General features: G+C 39.2%; 1 protein-coding gene across 2 annotated transcripts in view; it reads right to left on the reverse strand.

Annotated features, from left to right (window-relative positions):
- Positions 1-15,482, reverse strand: part of LOC122560703 (BTB/POZ domain-containing protein KCTD5-like) — a 67,684-nt gene that overhangs the window by 18,041 nt on the left and 34,161 nt on the right. For both annotated transcript variants that reach the window (XM_043711642.1, XM_043711643.1), the window contains exons 2-4: positions 8,464-8,572; positions 7,019-7,110; positions 2,253-2,348 (exon numbers count right to left, since the gene is read on the reverse strand). In XM_043711642.1, the coding sequence (XP_043567577.1) occupies positions 2,253-2,348; positions 7,019-7,110; positions 8,464-8,572 (297 nt within the window). The remainder of the gene's footprint in view (positions 1-2,252; positions 2,349-7,018; positions 7,111-8,463; positions 8,573-15,482) is intronic.

The raw sequence follows: 15,482 nt of genomic DNA on the forward strand, positions 1-15,482 counted from the left end.
AGGTTATTGAGGCCTAGTCATCGAGTGTATTTAAGACAGATACAGATTCTTGATTAGTTAGGGATCAAGGGCTAAGGGGAGAAAGCAGGAGAATGAGTTGAGAAACAGATCAGTCATGATCAAATCGACAGAACAGACTTGTTGAGCTGAATAGCTTAATCTGTATCTTTGGCTCTTATTGCCTAATGCTTTGCATACAGAATGGTCACTTCAAAGTAACAAGAAACTATTCTGTGTTAATATCTGAAGCGTTTCTTTATTCTTTCATGTGATGTGGGCTCTACTGGCATAGCCAGCATGTTGCCCCTAGTTGCCCCTGAATTGAGTGGCTTACTAGATCATTTCAGAGGCCAGTTAAGAGTTAATCAGATTCCTGAGAGTCTGGAATCACATGTAGTTCAGAGCATGTAAGGATGGTAGATTTCTTTCCCTGAAAGACATTAGAGAAATCAGATGGGTTTTTACAGCAATTGATCAAAGTTAACATGGTCACCATCATTAAAACTAACTTCGTTTTTCAAATTTATTAAAATGAATTAAATTCCACCATGGATTACAATCCATGCACCTACAGCAACAGCCTGGACCTCTGGATTACTGGTCCAGCAACATTACCACTATCTCTCCTGCTTGAGAAATAGGATCTGACACCATGTAAATGAAAACCTTATTATGTTGTAAATTCAAAAAAAAGCTATATGTACTGTCTGATATGTTCCAACTTACCAGAACCTCTGAAAAATGAAGACAACAGATCTATATTTACATATTAATCAATTTCTTATCATGTTACATGTAAGGACCTCAAACACTGAACACGTGTGTCTGCGCGTGCATGTTGTTGGGGGGGGGGGGGTTAAGGGGGATTAAAATTGGATATTTTTGGTATATAAATGGTGTGCAGGAAAAGTCAGGAAACTGGCACTAGATGACAGAACCAGTGCAAGCACAATGGGCCAAATGGTATTCTTCTGCACCCTAACAATTGAGATTCTTGAAGGCTCCACCAGTTTTTCTGCCCTTGAGCAAAATGCAGCAACTATTAATGAACAACTTCATTTGTAATTACCCATTCAGGCCAAACTAGGGTTCAGCTGTGATGTTATAAGAATTTTAAAGAGCAGAGATAGTTTGTCTGTTTTACATTTAAACATTCTGATTTTATGTTTATCATAAATATCTATATCAACATTTAAATGGAAATTATTTACTTAAATTCATCATGTAAGCCCATCTTTCTGCCAGTTAAAATGAAATTGCCATGGTCCCAGAGGATCTAAGCTACTCTCACAATAGAGAGACACAAGTTAGTGAGTTTAATCCGAGTGTCACCTTGCCATAGGACAGGTGCAAGGTTGAGATGGCAGGACTTTCATGGTGATACCAAATGGTACAGGAAATGAACTCATGCTTTTGGTATTACTCTGCATTGCAAACCAGCTGTCCAGCCAATTGAGCTAAACCCTCACCCCTTCTCTACTATCATACTATTGTAAATATAGGTTTACAAATCTATCATGGAAAATGTTGACAAAGTATATTACCTATGTAACATGATCCACTTTATAAAGTCAATTTATAAATTTATGATACAATTTCATCCTCTAAGAGGATATATTGGAGCAGTGCAGCAACATCAATGTTATTCTTAATTGGCAGTACAGTGTGGACCTTTTGCAATTTTAAAATGATAGGGGCGTTTTTATTCAGGGAATAAAATGTAGCTACTGCCAGAATTATAAATACAGTGCCCAGTTATGCGTATTGCTGTATAGCATGCAAAAACAATTATTTTGGGAGAAAATATTCCCTTGGAATGAAAAACTATTCATATCCCGAGGCTAAGAAAACATTTGGAAGGAATTATACTGAAATGTCCCAGCCTGCAGCAATAGTGCATTCGTTAAGCATTTGAAATTTACATCACTAAATGCTTATGCATCTTTTGGTAAGGTACATTTCCAGTTGTTTTAACATTTTACACAATGCTTCAGTTTTAAAATATCCATTGATTGAGGATACATAAATGCAGAAATGAGAATTTGATTAGGTAAGTCACATTTTTTTGAATTTGAATTTGGTTTGGCCAATGATTAAGGTTGCCTTCAAATTGATGAAATACACTTGTTTCTAATGATGTAGTGCACAAAGGTTAAGCACAAAGAACAAAGAAGGAATTCTTACATTATTCCTAAGCGTAATCTAGTGCTGGACAGATCTAAAAATCTAAGTGACTGCTTTAACATCTTTACCTGTTCAAACCTCCATCCATCAGACATTGTAGACACCATCTGGGTGAGCTCCTCTTCCTGGCACTGCAATACTCGATACACATGCTTCATTGGAATCTGAAGGTTACAAGGTAAAAGGAATCAAATCAAAGATCCATTAAAGAAAATAATGAACCACAGTTGAGGATTTTTCTAATGATGGAAAATCATATCAGAGCTTGAGATAGAATTTTAAAATGCAGCTGAAGAGACACAAAAGGTTCTTTTTTTTTTTACAAGTTATACTTCAGAGTTTGTAAATTATTAAACTGGAATACAGTGTATATATCTTCACTGAAAGCAATATTCCATTATACACTTAAGTAAAAATAAAAAGTATATATTTCAATTTAAAATAATCATATTTCACCCAAATATGTGGGCGGCACGGTGGCACAGTGGTTAGCACTGCTGCCTCACAGCGCCAGAGACCCGGGTTCAATTCCCGACTCAGGCGACTGACTGTGGAGTTTGCACATTCTCCCTGTGTCTGCGTGGGTTTCCTCCGGGTGCTCTGGTTTCCTCCCACAGTCCAAAAGATGTGCAGGTCAGGTGAATTGGCCATGCTAAATTGCCCGTAGTGTTAGGTAAGAAGGGGTAAATGTAGGGGTATGGGCGGGTTGCGCTTCGGCGGGTCAGTGTGGACTTGTTGGGCTGAAGGGCCTGTTTCCATACTGTAAGTAATCTAATCTAATCAAACGACAATACTGAATTTTCTTAAAGGGCACTTATTTTTAGGTAGGCTTTTCCCATCTCTATCAGAAACTCCTTGTTCTGGCACCTTGTCAACTAGTCAGTTATCATGTAATACTAAACAAATGATTTTAGAATAGCATTCACAGCTCAACCTGTCCCTGCCCCACATACATGCATTTCCATCATGGGTTTCTGGATAGATAAAAAGGAAAAGGAAATCCTTGCTGATTTTCCTCTGCCTAATGCAGGAAAATAAACAAATTCCAGCAAGTTTTACTGTGTGCACCCATTATCAGCTAACTCAACAGAGACAGATTGAACTCCGGTCCTTGGTCATACTAAATGAGCCAAACCATGCAGGAAGTTGCAGAACACATTTTCTTTTAAAGTAGCAATGCAGAGTTGAATTTACAGTTATTACTGACCTGCAGGCCTGGCTTGGCAGCTCAGTTGCTTTTCCTTATGATAACAAAAGTAGCATACTGTTATCAACATTCTCACCATCTGTGCACTCAGAACTTCGCTGGTTTCTTTCAGATCTTTGACAACAGCCTGTATTTTTACAAACGTTTGTTGCAGCACTTTTCAAATATAGTTAACCATTGCTGCAATTTTCACATTTGCTTAGCAGTTAGGTATTGTTAATAATGCTGTAAATACTCTGCAAATGGAGAGGATTTGTACACATTTAACAATCCTTTCAGCATGTCTTTCCGTGGCTATAACTTAGAACAAAACTGTTTTTTTGAAAAAACCATTTGAAATTGGATTATGGGGAGGCAATGGTCTTGTGGTATTATCACTAGACTATTAATCCAGAAACTTTGTTCTGGGGAACCAGGTTTGGATCCCACCATGAAAGATTGTGGAATTTGAATCCAGTAAAAATAGTCTGGAGTTAAGAATCTACTGATCACAGTGAAACCATTGCTGATTGTCAGGAAAAACAGATCAGGCTCACTAATGTCCTTCAGGGAAGGAAATCCGCCACCCTCACCTAGGCCTACATGTGACTCCAGACCCACAGCAATGTGGTTTACACTCTTTCTGAGGTGGCCTAGTAAGCCACTTAATTCAAGGGTATCTAGGGGTGAGATTCCTGGTCATCCACCATCGCATACATCCCATGAGTGTACAAAGAAATTCCACATAATCCTGTCACACTTCCAATTTCCTCTTCCCATTTCATGCTCTTAATGCTTCTCCACGTGGTACAATTCTACTGCAATGGTGATCTTCTGACACCTTGCCTAAGTGACCATTCTTCAACTTGAAGATGCGATAATGAGTGTCAGCAGGCTATTTGATCCTAGCACATGCACACTGAAATATAGTCTACTCCTACTTTGCACCAAATACTGGTATGAATAAAAGTTTCACTTTTTCAACATTAACTAAGAATATATGGAAACTGAAAGATATTTCAAGTCCAATCAGCTAAATCATCATGGACCACTAGTAACAACAAATCTCTCTATGTGGTTGAATTATTCTTCATTTTTATACAGACATTTGGGGAATTACTTGCTGATATACAAAAGATCAACACAAAGGCACAGTTTTTTTCATTCATGGGATGACAGCATAGGCAAGGCTAGGATTTTGTAGACTACTCCATTTGCTCTTGAGGAGGAAGTGTTGAGCTGGCATTTTAACTTGCTACAGCCCATCTGGTATAGTTACATCAATTTTGTTATGATGGGAGTTCAGGACTTTGCACCAGCATCACTGAAAGAACAATGATACAGTTCAGGATGGCATGCAATTTGGAGTTATTTGCATCATCTTCTGGTAGAGCCCACACGATAGAAGTTGCATCAAGGGAGTCTTGATGGGTTTATGTAGAATCCCTACAGTGTGGAAACAGGCCCTTTGGCCCAACAAGTCCACACTGACCCTCTGAAGAGTAACCAACCCAGACACATTCCCCCTACCTTATATTTATCCTTGACTAATGCATCTAACCTACACATGCCTGAACACAATGGGTATTTAGCATAGCCAGTTCACCTAACCTGCTCATCTTTTGAACTGTGGGAGGAAACCGGAGCACCCAGAGAAAACTCATGTAGACACAGGCAAACTCCACACAGAATCACCAGAGGCAAGAATTGAATCCGGGTCTCTGGCACTGAGAGGCAACAGTGTTAACCACTGAGCCAACTTGCAGATAATGTAATCTATCTGGTCAATGTTACACCAAAAGAGAAAATGCTGGAAACTCTCTCAGGTCTGGCAGCATCTGTAAGGAGAGAAAAGAGCTGATGTTTCGAGTCTAACTGACCCTTTGTCAAAGCTGGGGTCAGTTAGACTCGAAACGTCAGCTCTTTTCTCTCCTTACAGATGCTGCCAGACCTGCTGAGATTTTCCAGCATTTTCTCTTCTGGTTTCAGATTCCAGCATCCGCAGTAATTTGCTTTTATTTTGTCAATATTACACATTGCTGACTTTGTGCACTGGGAGAGGGATTGAATATTTAAGGTGCTGAATGGACATGGTATTGAGCATCTTGGCTTTTGTTGGGGTTGTATCCACCCAGGCACATGAAGAGCTTTCCATCACACCTCTGACATGTGTCTGTGGGATAGTGGACTAGCTTGGGGAAGACAGGAAAATGCTTGTTTCTGCAGATAGGTGATCTGCTCTAATAGTCTGTTTCATAAAGTTTCTGGTCAGGATATTGATGGTGGTGGATTCAGCAATGGAAATGCAATGCTCATTAAGAGAAGATGGCTTGGTTATTTCTTGTTGGAGACGATCACTGACAGCAACTTGAGTCATGAGAATGTTAACTGCCATTATCAGTGGTAGCCATGAGGTGGATGTGCCGGTGTTGGACTAGCGTGGACAAGATCAGATGTCACACGACACCAGGTTAGTCCAACATGTTTATTTGAAATCACAAGCTTTCAGAATACTGTTTCTTTGTCTAACCTTGCCATTGTAAGTCCAGTGGTATTAATAGCTAGGGGCACAAAATGACACTGAAGGGCTTGCAATCATGCCAAGAGAACAGAAGCAGTGGAGGAACAGAGGAATTGCAGTTTCCATGGATACAAATCATTAAAATCTAACGAATGGGTAGAAAAAGCAATGCTAACAGAATGATTGCATTTATCTCAAAATGGTTGGAATACTAAGGGAGAATGTAATTCTACAAGTCTTTTTCATATTCTCATTTGGAACACCGAATTCAGTTTTAGATATTGCATTTCAGGAAGATACATAAACCACGGAGAGGGTACCATATAGATCAACCAGAATGATACTATGGCATGAAGATTAAAGCAGACAGATGGGTAAAATAAAACTGGTTATGCTACTTTTAAGTTTATAAAATGCTAGGTACGTTTAAAGTGATTGAAGGATTTTACATAAAAAGTAGACAAATTCATTCCTTCAGTGGAAGCTCCAGAAGCCTGGGACATAATCTTGAAATTAGAACTAAGCCATTTAGATGTAAAATCAGGAGGCAGTATTTCCACACAACTCAGTTTTGGAAATTTGAAACCCCTGCCAAAAGTCTAAAGGTGAGTGGAACAACTCAAACAACTTATAAAAGACAAAGATTGATTGATATTTGGAAGCTAAGAATATCAAGCTATATCATACCATTTAGTTCAGTTGGCTAGGTGGAATGTAGATTGGAATTATGCTAACTGATTTAAATCAAATGGGTTTGATTCTCCATCTAATTGGGATAGACTTGGGGACTGTCTCCTCACTGAGTCGGAGAAAGTAATGGCACATAGCGAAAAGGTCAAAGGCAAGTTGAATGCCCTACTCCTCTTCTAATAGTCCTCATGGAACCACTGCTTTCCAAAGCAGCTCAAGGAGATTGCATGATCAATATTGTGAGGGAAAATTACAGCTTTCAAGAGGGAATGCCACCGAGTGAATGAGATCTAAAGATCTACCCAGAAATTGAGCAAACTTCTTGATTGCTGAAAATAGTGCTGAAAAGAAATTGCGCTAAGTTCTTGCTTCCAACCTCAATTCATTAATTCCCCAAGACAATGTTTCATATTTGCACATGGTCTCTCTCCACTTACCTGTGATGTTTTGGTGTCTCTCTCTCTTATTCTGTCTTTCACTAACTTTATTAGTGATGTAATGTTGTAAAATTCTGCTTCCTCCAGCACACCTGAAAGGGACAAACTACCATCAACTACATTCATTCTATAATATCAAACAGAGATTAAACAACATTCCTTTCAACCATGAAATCAATGATTTGCAAGTTTTTATTTGTTCCTAGAATGTGACAGCATTTGTTATCCAATTCTTCCTTTAAGAAGGTAGTGCTGAGCCACTTTCTTGATGTAGGTACATCCAGTTCTGTAGAAAAGAATTTTAAGAGTTTCCTCCACCATGACTGAAGGAGTGACTATATAGTTCTTAGTCACGATGGTGTGCATGTTGAAGGGGAAAAAACTGTTGATGTTTGCAAGCATATGTTGTCTTTGTTCTTTTGAGTGTTAGAGATGTTGGGTTTTGTTGGAGCAGAACAGCCTTGATGAGTTGCTGCACCGTATCGTGCAGATGGTATACGTGCCAGTGACAGAGTGCTTAAAATGGTGGATGGGTGCCAATAAAGCTGGTTGCTTTAGTTTAGATTTTGTTGAGCCTCTTAATTGTTGTTGGAGCTGGACTCATCCAGTCAAGTGGAGGCTACTCCATCACAATCCAGACCTGTGCCTTTTAGTTAATGGAAAAACTTCGGACAGTCAGGGAGTGAGTTAGTTACTGCAGAATTCCAAGCCTGCTCTGCAGTCTGTATTAGTATTACTGCTGGACCAGTTAAGTTTCTGGTCACTAATGCTCCTCCCAGGAAGATGATGGTAGGGGATTCAACAATTGTAAAGCTATTGAATGTCATGGGGAGACAGTCATTGCCTTGCAATTGGCTGACATGAAAACCACATGCTGCTTACCAATTTAAATCTGAATGTTGTCCATAACCTGATGGATGCAAGCAGACATAGTACCCGAGGAGTCTCAAATGTTACTAAACAATATGTAATCATCAACTATAATTCCCACATCTGACCTTAGGTGGAAGGAAAGTCACTGGTGAAGCAGGTGAATATGGTTAAGCCTGGGACACTACTTTAAGAATTCCTCATAGTATGGTCTTGGAGTTGAAATGATTGGCCCCGAACAAGCACAGACATTTGTATTTGTGCAGGTATTACTTCAACCATGGAAAGTTTCCCCACTTGATTCCCATCAATTTCAATTTTTCCAGGGGTCTTTGATGCCATTCCATTTAAATGCTGCCTTGGGATGGCAAGGACAGTTACTTTGAAGTTCAGCTCATTCGTCCAAATTTGCAACAAAGTCTGTGATGGGGTCTGGATGGGTTACTCTTCGGAGGGTTAGTGTGGACTCAATGGGCCGAATGGCCTGCTTCCACACTGTAGGGATTTTATTTATCTATAATCCAAGGATGCAATAAATATAAATAAAAATTAAAGATGTAACAAATAGATCTTGCCTTCCTCTGCTAAATCTTTATTAATAACCAGTTTCCCATGTCGCAGGTAATTAAGCACAGGTCCAAAGTAGGTAGGATCTCGGTCAATTAGATAGGCACCAGTCTCATCCTGCAATGTCAAATACAATAGTCTGGTTAGAAAGCAAGAAATCACATTTGCAAATACTTACAAACATAAATTGGTTAGGTTAAGCAAATTATTGTTTTAATGGGTTTCACCAATTTCTCATATATTTTCAAACAGAACACAACCACATAATGGTTTACTAATATAGGCTCTATTTATTGAAAAGGCTGAGATACATGGATATCCTTGCCTAACACAAATTTAAGTTTTATGGGGTGGTTGGGAATGTGGAATTCAAAAAAAAATAAACAGATCAGCCATGATCTCATTGAACGGTAAAGTAGACTTGAAGGACTGAATGTTTTACGTCTACTCTGATTTCGTGCAGAATATACGTATGCTTGTACGTCGAATGTCGGTAGGATGCTATAAACCCACCGCCTATTAGATTTAAAACTTACGAAGCAGAATATTCACTATGGGCTTTAGTGCCAATAAAATTGAGTGGGGCGGGGGGGGGGGGGGGGGGGGGGGGTTTGCTGGTGGTGGTCAGCTGCCCTCAATTATGGGATGGGGATGGACACAACTGTTATTAATGGGTATAACATAGAACATTACGGCACTGTAAATGCCCTTTGGCCTTTGATGTTGTGCAGACCTGTGAAACCAATCTGAAGCTCATCTAACCTACGCTATTCCATTATCATCCAATGACCATTTAAATGCTCTCAAAGTTGGCGAGTCTATTATTGTTACAGGCAGGGTGTTCCATGCCCCTACTACTCGCTGAATAAAGAAATTACCTCTGACATCTGTCCAATATCTATCACCCCTCAATTTACAGCTATGTCCCCTCATGCTCGCCATCACCATCCATCTAACCTTCTGATTGTATGTCTCAATTAAGTCACCTCTCAATCTGCTTTAAAAACAGCCTTAAGTCCCTCAGCCTTTCCTCATAAGAACTCGCTTCCATATCAGGCATCATTCTAGTAAATCTCCTCTGAACCCTTTCCAACACTTCCACATCTTTCCTATAACACGGTGAGCCCAACTGCATACAATTCCCCAAGTGCGGCCACACCAGAGTTTTGCACAGCTGGAACATGACCTCGTGGCTCCAAACCTCAATCCCTTTACCAATAAAAGCTAACACACCCTATGCTAAAAACACTATCAACCTGGGTGGCAACTTTCAGGGATCTATGCAGGCACACTTATGATTCTTCAGGCCCATTACTGGAAGTAGGGACTGTGAGGAGGCCTGTAGCCCTGAGCAATGGGCTACTATTTTGGAGGGGGAACCCATTAGTAGGGCAGCCTGTGGCTAGTTAAGCCACACAAGCGGACCCACTAACCCTGTTTGGACACCAGCCCTCTCTTCCCATCAAGAGTTGGTGGTATGGTTCCTTGAAGCCTTTAGGTACCTAAAGACCCAATTAAATTTCCAAGTTGCTGTCCATCATTAGGCTCAACTGACGACGTGCCACTTATGGGTCGATAACTTTGCTACCACCCTTCTATTCCACTTACAGGAAAGTGGTCCTGAGCAGGATAGTCAGGGAATTGGTGTGCTGGCAGCAATATGAAATTCCATTTTGAGCTCTATCAGGGTCTACAAGTTAATCTTCTGGAGCCAGCATAACACTGAGTGCAAACAATCTCCCATATCAGCAATCTAACAGTTATCGCAATGTAATTTCTAAATGCCAGATCAACTGTGTTAGTATTACCTATGCCCTATAAGTTGAAGGATATGGGCTCAGGCTCCATTCTAGAATTACTGTTCAGTACAGTGTTGAGGAAATTGAGCTCTTTCTTGAACACATTATTAAATTGTGGGTTCCTTTGCCCTCAGGTGCACGTTAAAATAACCCTATAATAGAATTGGCAGGAAAACAGGACAGTCTCCTGGTTCTTTGGCCAATATTTACTCCAAATGTCCAGTCATATATTTAATTGCAGCTAGTTAAACATTCCACTATAAGAACAGTGACAACCACTTCAGTGCTAATTAATGGGCTATAGAATCCTTTGGGATATTCAACAAACATGAAAGGTATCACAAAGGCAAGGATCCTCCTACATCAAAGAACATCTCGAGCACTTTATAAGTGTTAATGGCTTTGAACATGAAAGTGGATAGGGAAATTGGGTAGGAAGAATAAATGAGATGTTGATAATGGTGAAGAATAAGATTGAAGACTTTATTACCAACTGTAACATTTTGGATATATATCTATAAATATCTATAAAGGCCAGCATCAAAAAATTAAAGCCCAACATTAAAATACATTTACACTGATTCTTTGTCCCAACAACTGAAGTTCCACTGCTGTTGAGTTGTTCACAGTGGACTGCCCGACAGTGTTCAAAGTACATAAAAAGCAAGTCCATCTAAAATTTATACACTAATTTTGAAGGGTCAATGGACTCAAAACATTAACTCGCTCTACACAGATGCTGTCAGTTTCTTTAGCAATTTCTCCTATTTTACTGAAAACATAAGCTTTGCAACTGAATGTATTGTATTGCTAAATATTGAAGATTAAAAGAAAGCTAAATCTTGCTCTGCAACCACATTCCAGACTTTACCTCAAGAGATTATAGACCAATATTCATGAATCCCATTTGGTTTTTGTAATGTTGAAAAACCCCAATATGACCACAGCCTGAGTACTTCAAAGTATTAAACTCCACACTATAGAAAGGATATCGATTTTTTTTTTATGAATCTGCTTCAACATTTAAATGATGGCTGGTCTTCCTCAACTTCCTTGCCCAATCACTATATATGTTGATTTCCTTAGATAAGATTACGTCGCTGTTTTGAAATACTGAACAACGAAGCCTTTAGAGGCCGGGTTCAGAAACCTGAGTGAAGATATTTCTTAACTCAGTCTTAAATGATTGACCCCTTATGATTGTGCCGTTAGTTCGATACTTTCCAGTTAAGGGGGAACACCTTTTGGGTATCTATCCTATAAATAATACATGTTTCTATGACATTGGAGTTTAGAAAAATGAGAAGCAATCAGTATAGACCCAACCTCATCAAACTCTCATCCCAGGAATCAAGCAAGGTGAATGTTTTTGGCAGCCAAACCATATCTCAAGGTAACAACACCCTTCTTTAAGTAACTGAGACTAAAACTGCACAGAGTACTGTAGATATAGCTTCAAACCTTTCTGTCGTTGCATCAAAAAGCCCTTACCCTTGTATTTCAATTTCATTATAATAAAGACAAACATACTAGTTGTTTTCCGACTTATTTACTGTTCATAAATGTTAACAATAACTTGAAAATCCCCAAGGATGAACATTTGATAGTTTCAAACCATCAAAAAAAATTGTTTTTCTCTTCTTCCAAAGACAATCCCACATTATTCTACATTCAGAGCTGCCATTTCTTGCCCATCCAATTAACCTGGATATAACTTCTTGCAGATTCTCTTGCCTTCTCACAGTTACTTTACTGCTTAATTTTTCTGACAAAACAAAGCTAAGATCTGCCTTTCGTCTAAATTATTATGCTAGACTGTGAACAGCTGGGCAGCGATCCCTTCAGCGTTCCACCATTAACTTGTATATTAAAATACAAATACTAAAAAAAAAGTTTTACATTCAATAGCCACATAATGAGTCCGATAGATTCCACAAAGGTCACCATCAGGAAGGCTAGGGTTTAAATTATAACATAGGTCTTGCAGCCTTAGAGAAACTACATTCGGGCAAACTGCAATGCACTGGAAATGTGTGGCACACTCACATGATCAATAAAATAAAAGCATTAAAAGTTGCACAGGACATCTAAACATATATAAAAGATACCCAAAAAGTAATTATTATAACAAATTAAGTTTTATTTATGAAGCATGCCAAATCAGTGCAGCATAGCTTCATCACTAAACTTTTTGAAGTAGTCTAAGAGGTTCTTGCATAACGGCAAAACATTTGTGAAATTATACCACGGCAGAATAGCTAACATTTCTGGTTGAAAAGCTGCAACCCAATCAATGATTAGAGTGGAATCTAAAGGGTTTGTTTTCACTTTTCTTTACCTTCCCCACTGCCCAAATATTAGAGAGCATGTGCATGTGAACCACAACAGTTTCAGACTTTGTTAGTTACAAATCCTAGGCCTATTCCTGAACATTCTTTCAGTTCCAGCCGACAACGCTGTGCCATTTTTTTGAAAATGATCCTTTACTCAGTCTTTTAATTTTCCTTTCCAAATTTGCATCTACTGTACATCCTTTTTAAAAGTTGTTTCAGACGGTGCTAATCTTCGGGATAGTTTATGTCCTAATACTTGTGCATAAAAAAAAGAATTTCTCATAACCTTTCATTATGAGTCAGATATCAGAAATGGACCAAATAGGAAACTAAAAACCAAGAAAAAAATTAAGTACCTCAAGGAGACACAGGTAGAAATTTAGCAACAGAAATATTGCTTCAAACAAACAACTGTGCATCCAAGTTTGAGCAACATTCTTCTTTTCCTCTTGAAGGTAGTATTTTACATTTAGACAGAAACCCAAGTGCCAGTGCCCCAAATAAAGTTATCGAAGAATGCTAATTGCTATTTAATGGTCAAGTGTAACTGGTGAGAAAACAAAAATCAACATTCGAACACACAAAAATGGGGAAGACGCTCTGACCAATAAAGGAAATCATACCAAATGTCTTCTTCATTATCCTACCTACCTATGACTCTCAAGAAACTTTAACCTGCACTCCAAGGTCTCTTTGTTCAGCAACACTCCCTGGGAGCTTATCATTAAATGTATAAGTCTTGCTCTGATTTGACTTTCCAAAATGCAGCACCTCACATTTATCTAAATTAACTCCATCTGCCACTCTTCAGTCCATTGGCCCATCTGATCAAGATCCCATTGTAATCCAAGGTAATCTTCTTCGCTGTCCACTACACCTCCAATTTTGCTGTCATCTGCAAACTTTAACTATACCTCCCATGTTCACATCCAAATTATTTACATAAATTACAAATAGTGGTGGACCCTTGTGGCACAGTTCTGTATCCTAATAGCTAGTTCTCCTTGTATTCAATGAGATCTAACCTTGCTAACCAGTCTCCCATGGGGAACCTTGTCGAACACCTTACTGAAGTCCATATAGATCACGTCCACCCCAATCTGCCCTCAATCCTCTGTTACTTCTTCAAAAAACTCTATCAAGTTCATGAGACATGATTTCCCATGCACAAAGCCATGGTGACTATCCCTAATTAGTCCTTGCCTTTCTTGTTCCTCTGGATTCCCTCTAATAACATGCCCACCACCAACATTAGGCTCACCTGTCTATAGCTTTTCCTTACCACCTTTCTGAAATAGTGGTACCATGTTAGTCAACCTCCTGTCATTTGGCACCTCACCTGTGACTATTGATGATACAACTATCTCAGTAAGAGGCTCAGCAATCACTTCCCTAGTTTCTCACAGAGTTCTTGGGTACACCTGATCAGGTCCAGGGGATTTATCCATTTTTATGCATTTCAAAACATCCAGCAGCACCTCCTCTGTAATATGGACATTTTTCAAGATGTCACCATCTATTGCCCGACATTCTATGTCTTCCATGACCTTATCCACAATAAACACTGATGCAAAATACTCGTTTAGTATCTCATCCATCTCCTGTGGCTCCACAGATAGGCTGCTCTGCTGATCTTTGAGTGGGAGAAAGAGGACTGCAGATGCTGGAGATGAGAGCTTAAAAATGTGTTGCTGGGAAAGCGCAGCAGGTCAGGCAGCATCAATGGAACAGGAGATTCGACGTTTCAGGCATTTACCCTTCTTCCTTATTCTCTTCCTAGTTACTCTTTTGTCCTTAATGTATTTATAAAAACCCTTTGGATTGTCCTTAATTCTATTTGCCAAAGCTATCTCATGTCCCCTTTTTGCCCTCCTGATTTCCCTCTTAAATATACTCCTACTTACTTTATACTCAAGAACTTTCTCGATCTCTCCTGTCTAAACCTGGCATATGCTTTTTTCTTTTTCTAAACCAGTAGAGGTAAAGCAATGGGATTGATTGAAATGCAGTTAGGATGACTCAATTTTTAATTAATGAAGTGGAAGAGCTATACCAATTTAAATGGTTGAAATCCCAAGTACTCTTTTCACCTTTCTTTTCTTCATCATATCATTTCAAATAAGTAAGGTCACTTGCTTCATAAGAAGTGAAAGCTGCTTTAGGAGATTTCAAGGTATTTATGAAACAGATAACATAGAAGGACAGCCCAGCAATCTGTTGTCAGCTCTCTTGTCAATCAGAAGAATGAGAGAGAGAATCAAAAGCAGAAAATGCTGGAGACACATCATGCAAAATCAGCAAAGAAAAAGGACATTGATTCAAATTTCTGATGAACAAGCTTTTGAATACCAAAATTGACAGGGAAAGAAAGCGATAGAGAAAGAAAAAGCCAAGTGACATGGAAACAACTAAATATGGCCTAACCCCTTCCAAACTAAATCTCCAATTGCCTTATGAATGTTTCAGCTTCTTGAAATGGTATCTCACTGGCCAGAACTGGACACAAGAGAAACAAGCAATGCAAACAAAAGCCACAAAACTGATCTCAGTGCCTGAGGTCTGAGAGAAACCATCCAATTGTATCAATGCATTCTCAGCATTAGAGTCATAGAGATGTACAGCATGGAAACAGACCCTTCGGTCCAACCTGCCCATGCCGACCAGATATCCCAACCCAATCTAGTCCCACCTGCCAGCACCTGGCCCATATCCCTCCAAACCCTTCCTATTCATATACCCATCTAAATGCCTCTTAAATGTTGAATTGTACCAGCCTCCACCACATCCTCTGGCAGCTCATTCCATACACGTACCACCCTCTGCGTGAAAAAGTTGCCCCTTAGGTCTCTTTTATATCTTTCCCCTCTCACTTTAAACCTATGCCCTCTAGTTCTG

This window comes from Chiloscyllium plagiosum, chromosome 21 (assembly GCF_004010195.1).
Source record: "Chiloscyllium plagiosum isolate BGI_BamShark_2017 chromosome 21, ASM401019v2, whole genome shotgun sequence".
NCBI classification, from domain to species: domain Eukaryota; kingdom Metazoa; phylum Chordata; class Chondrichthyes; order Orectolobiformes; family Hemiscylliidae; genus Chiloscyllium; species Chiloscyllium plagiosum.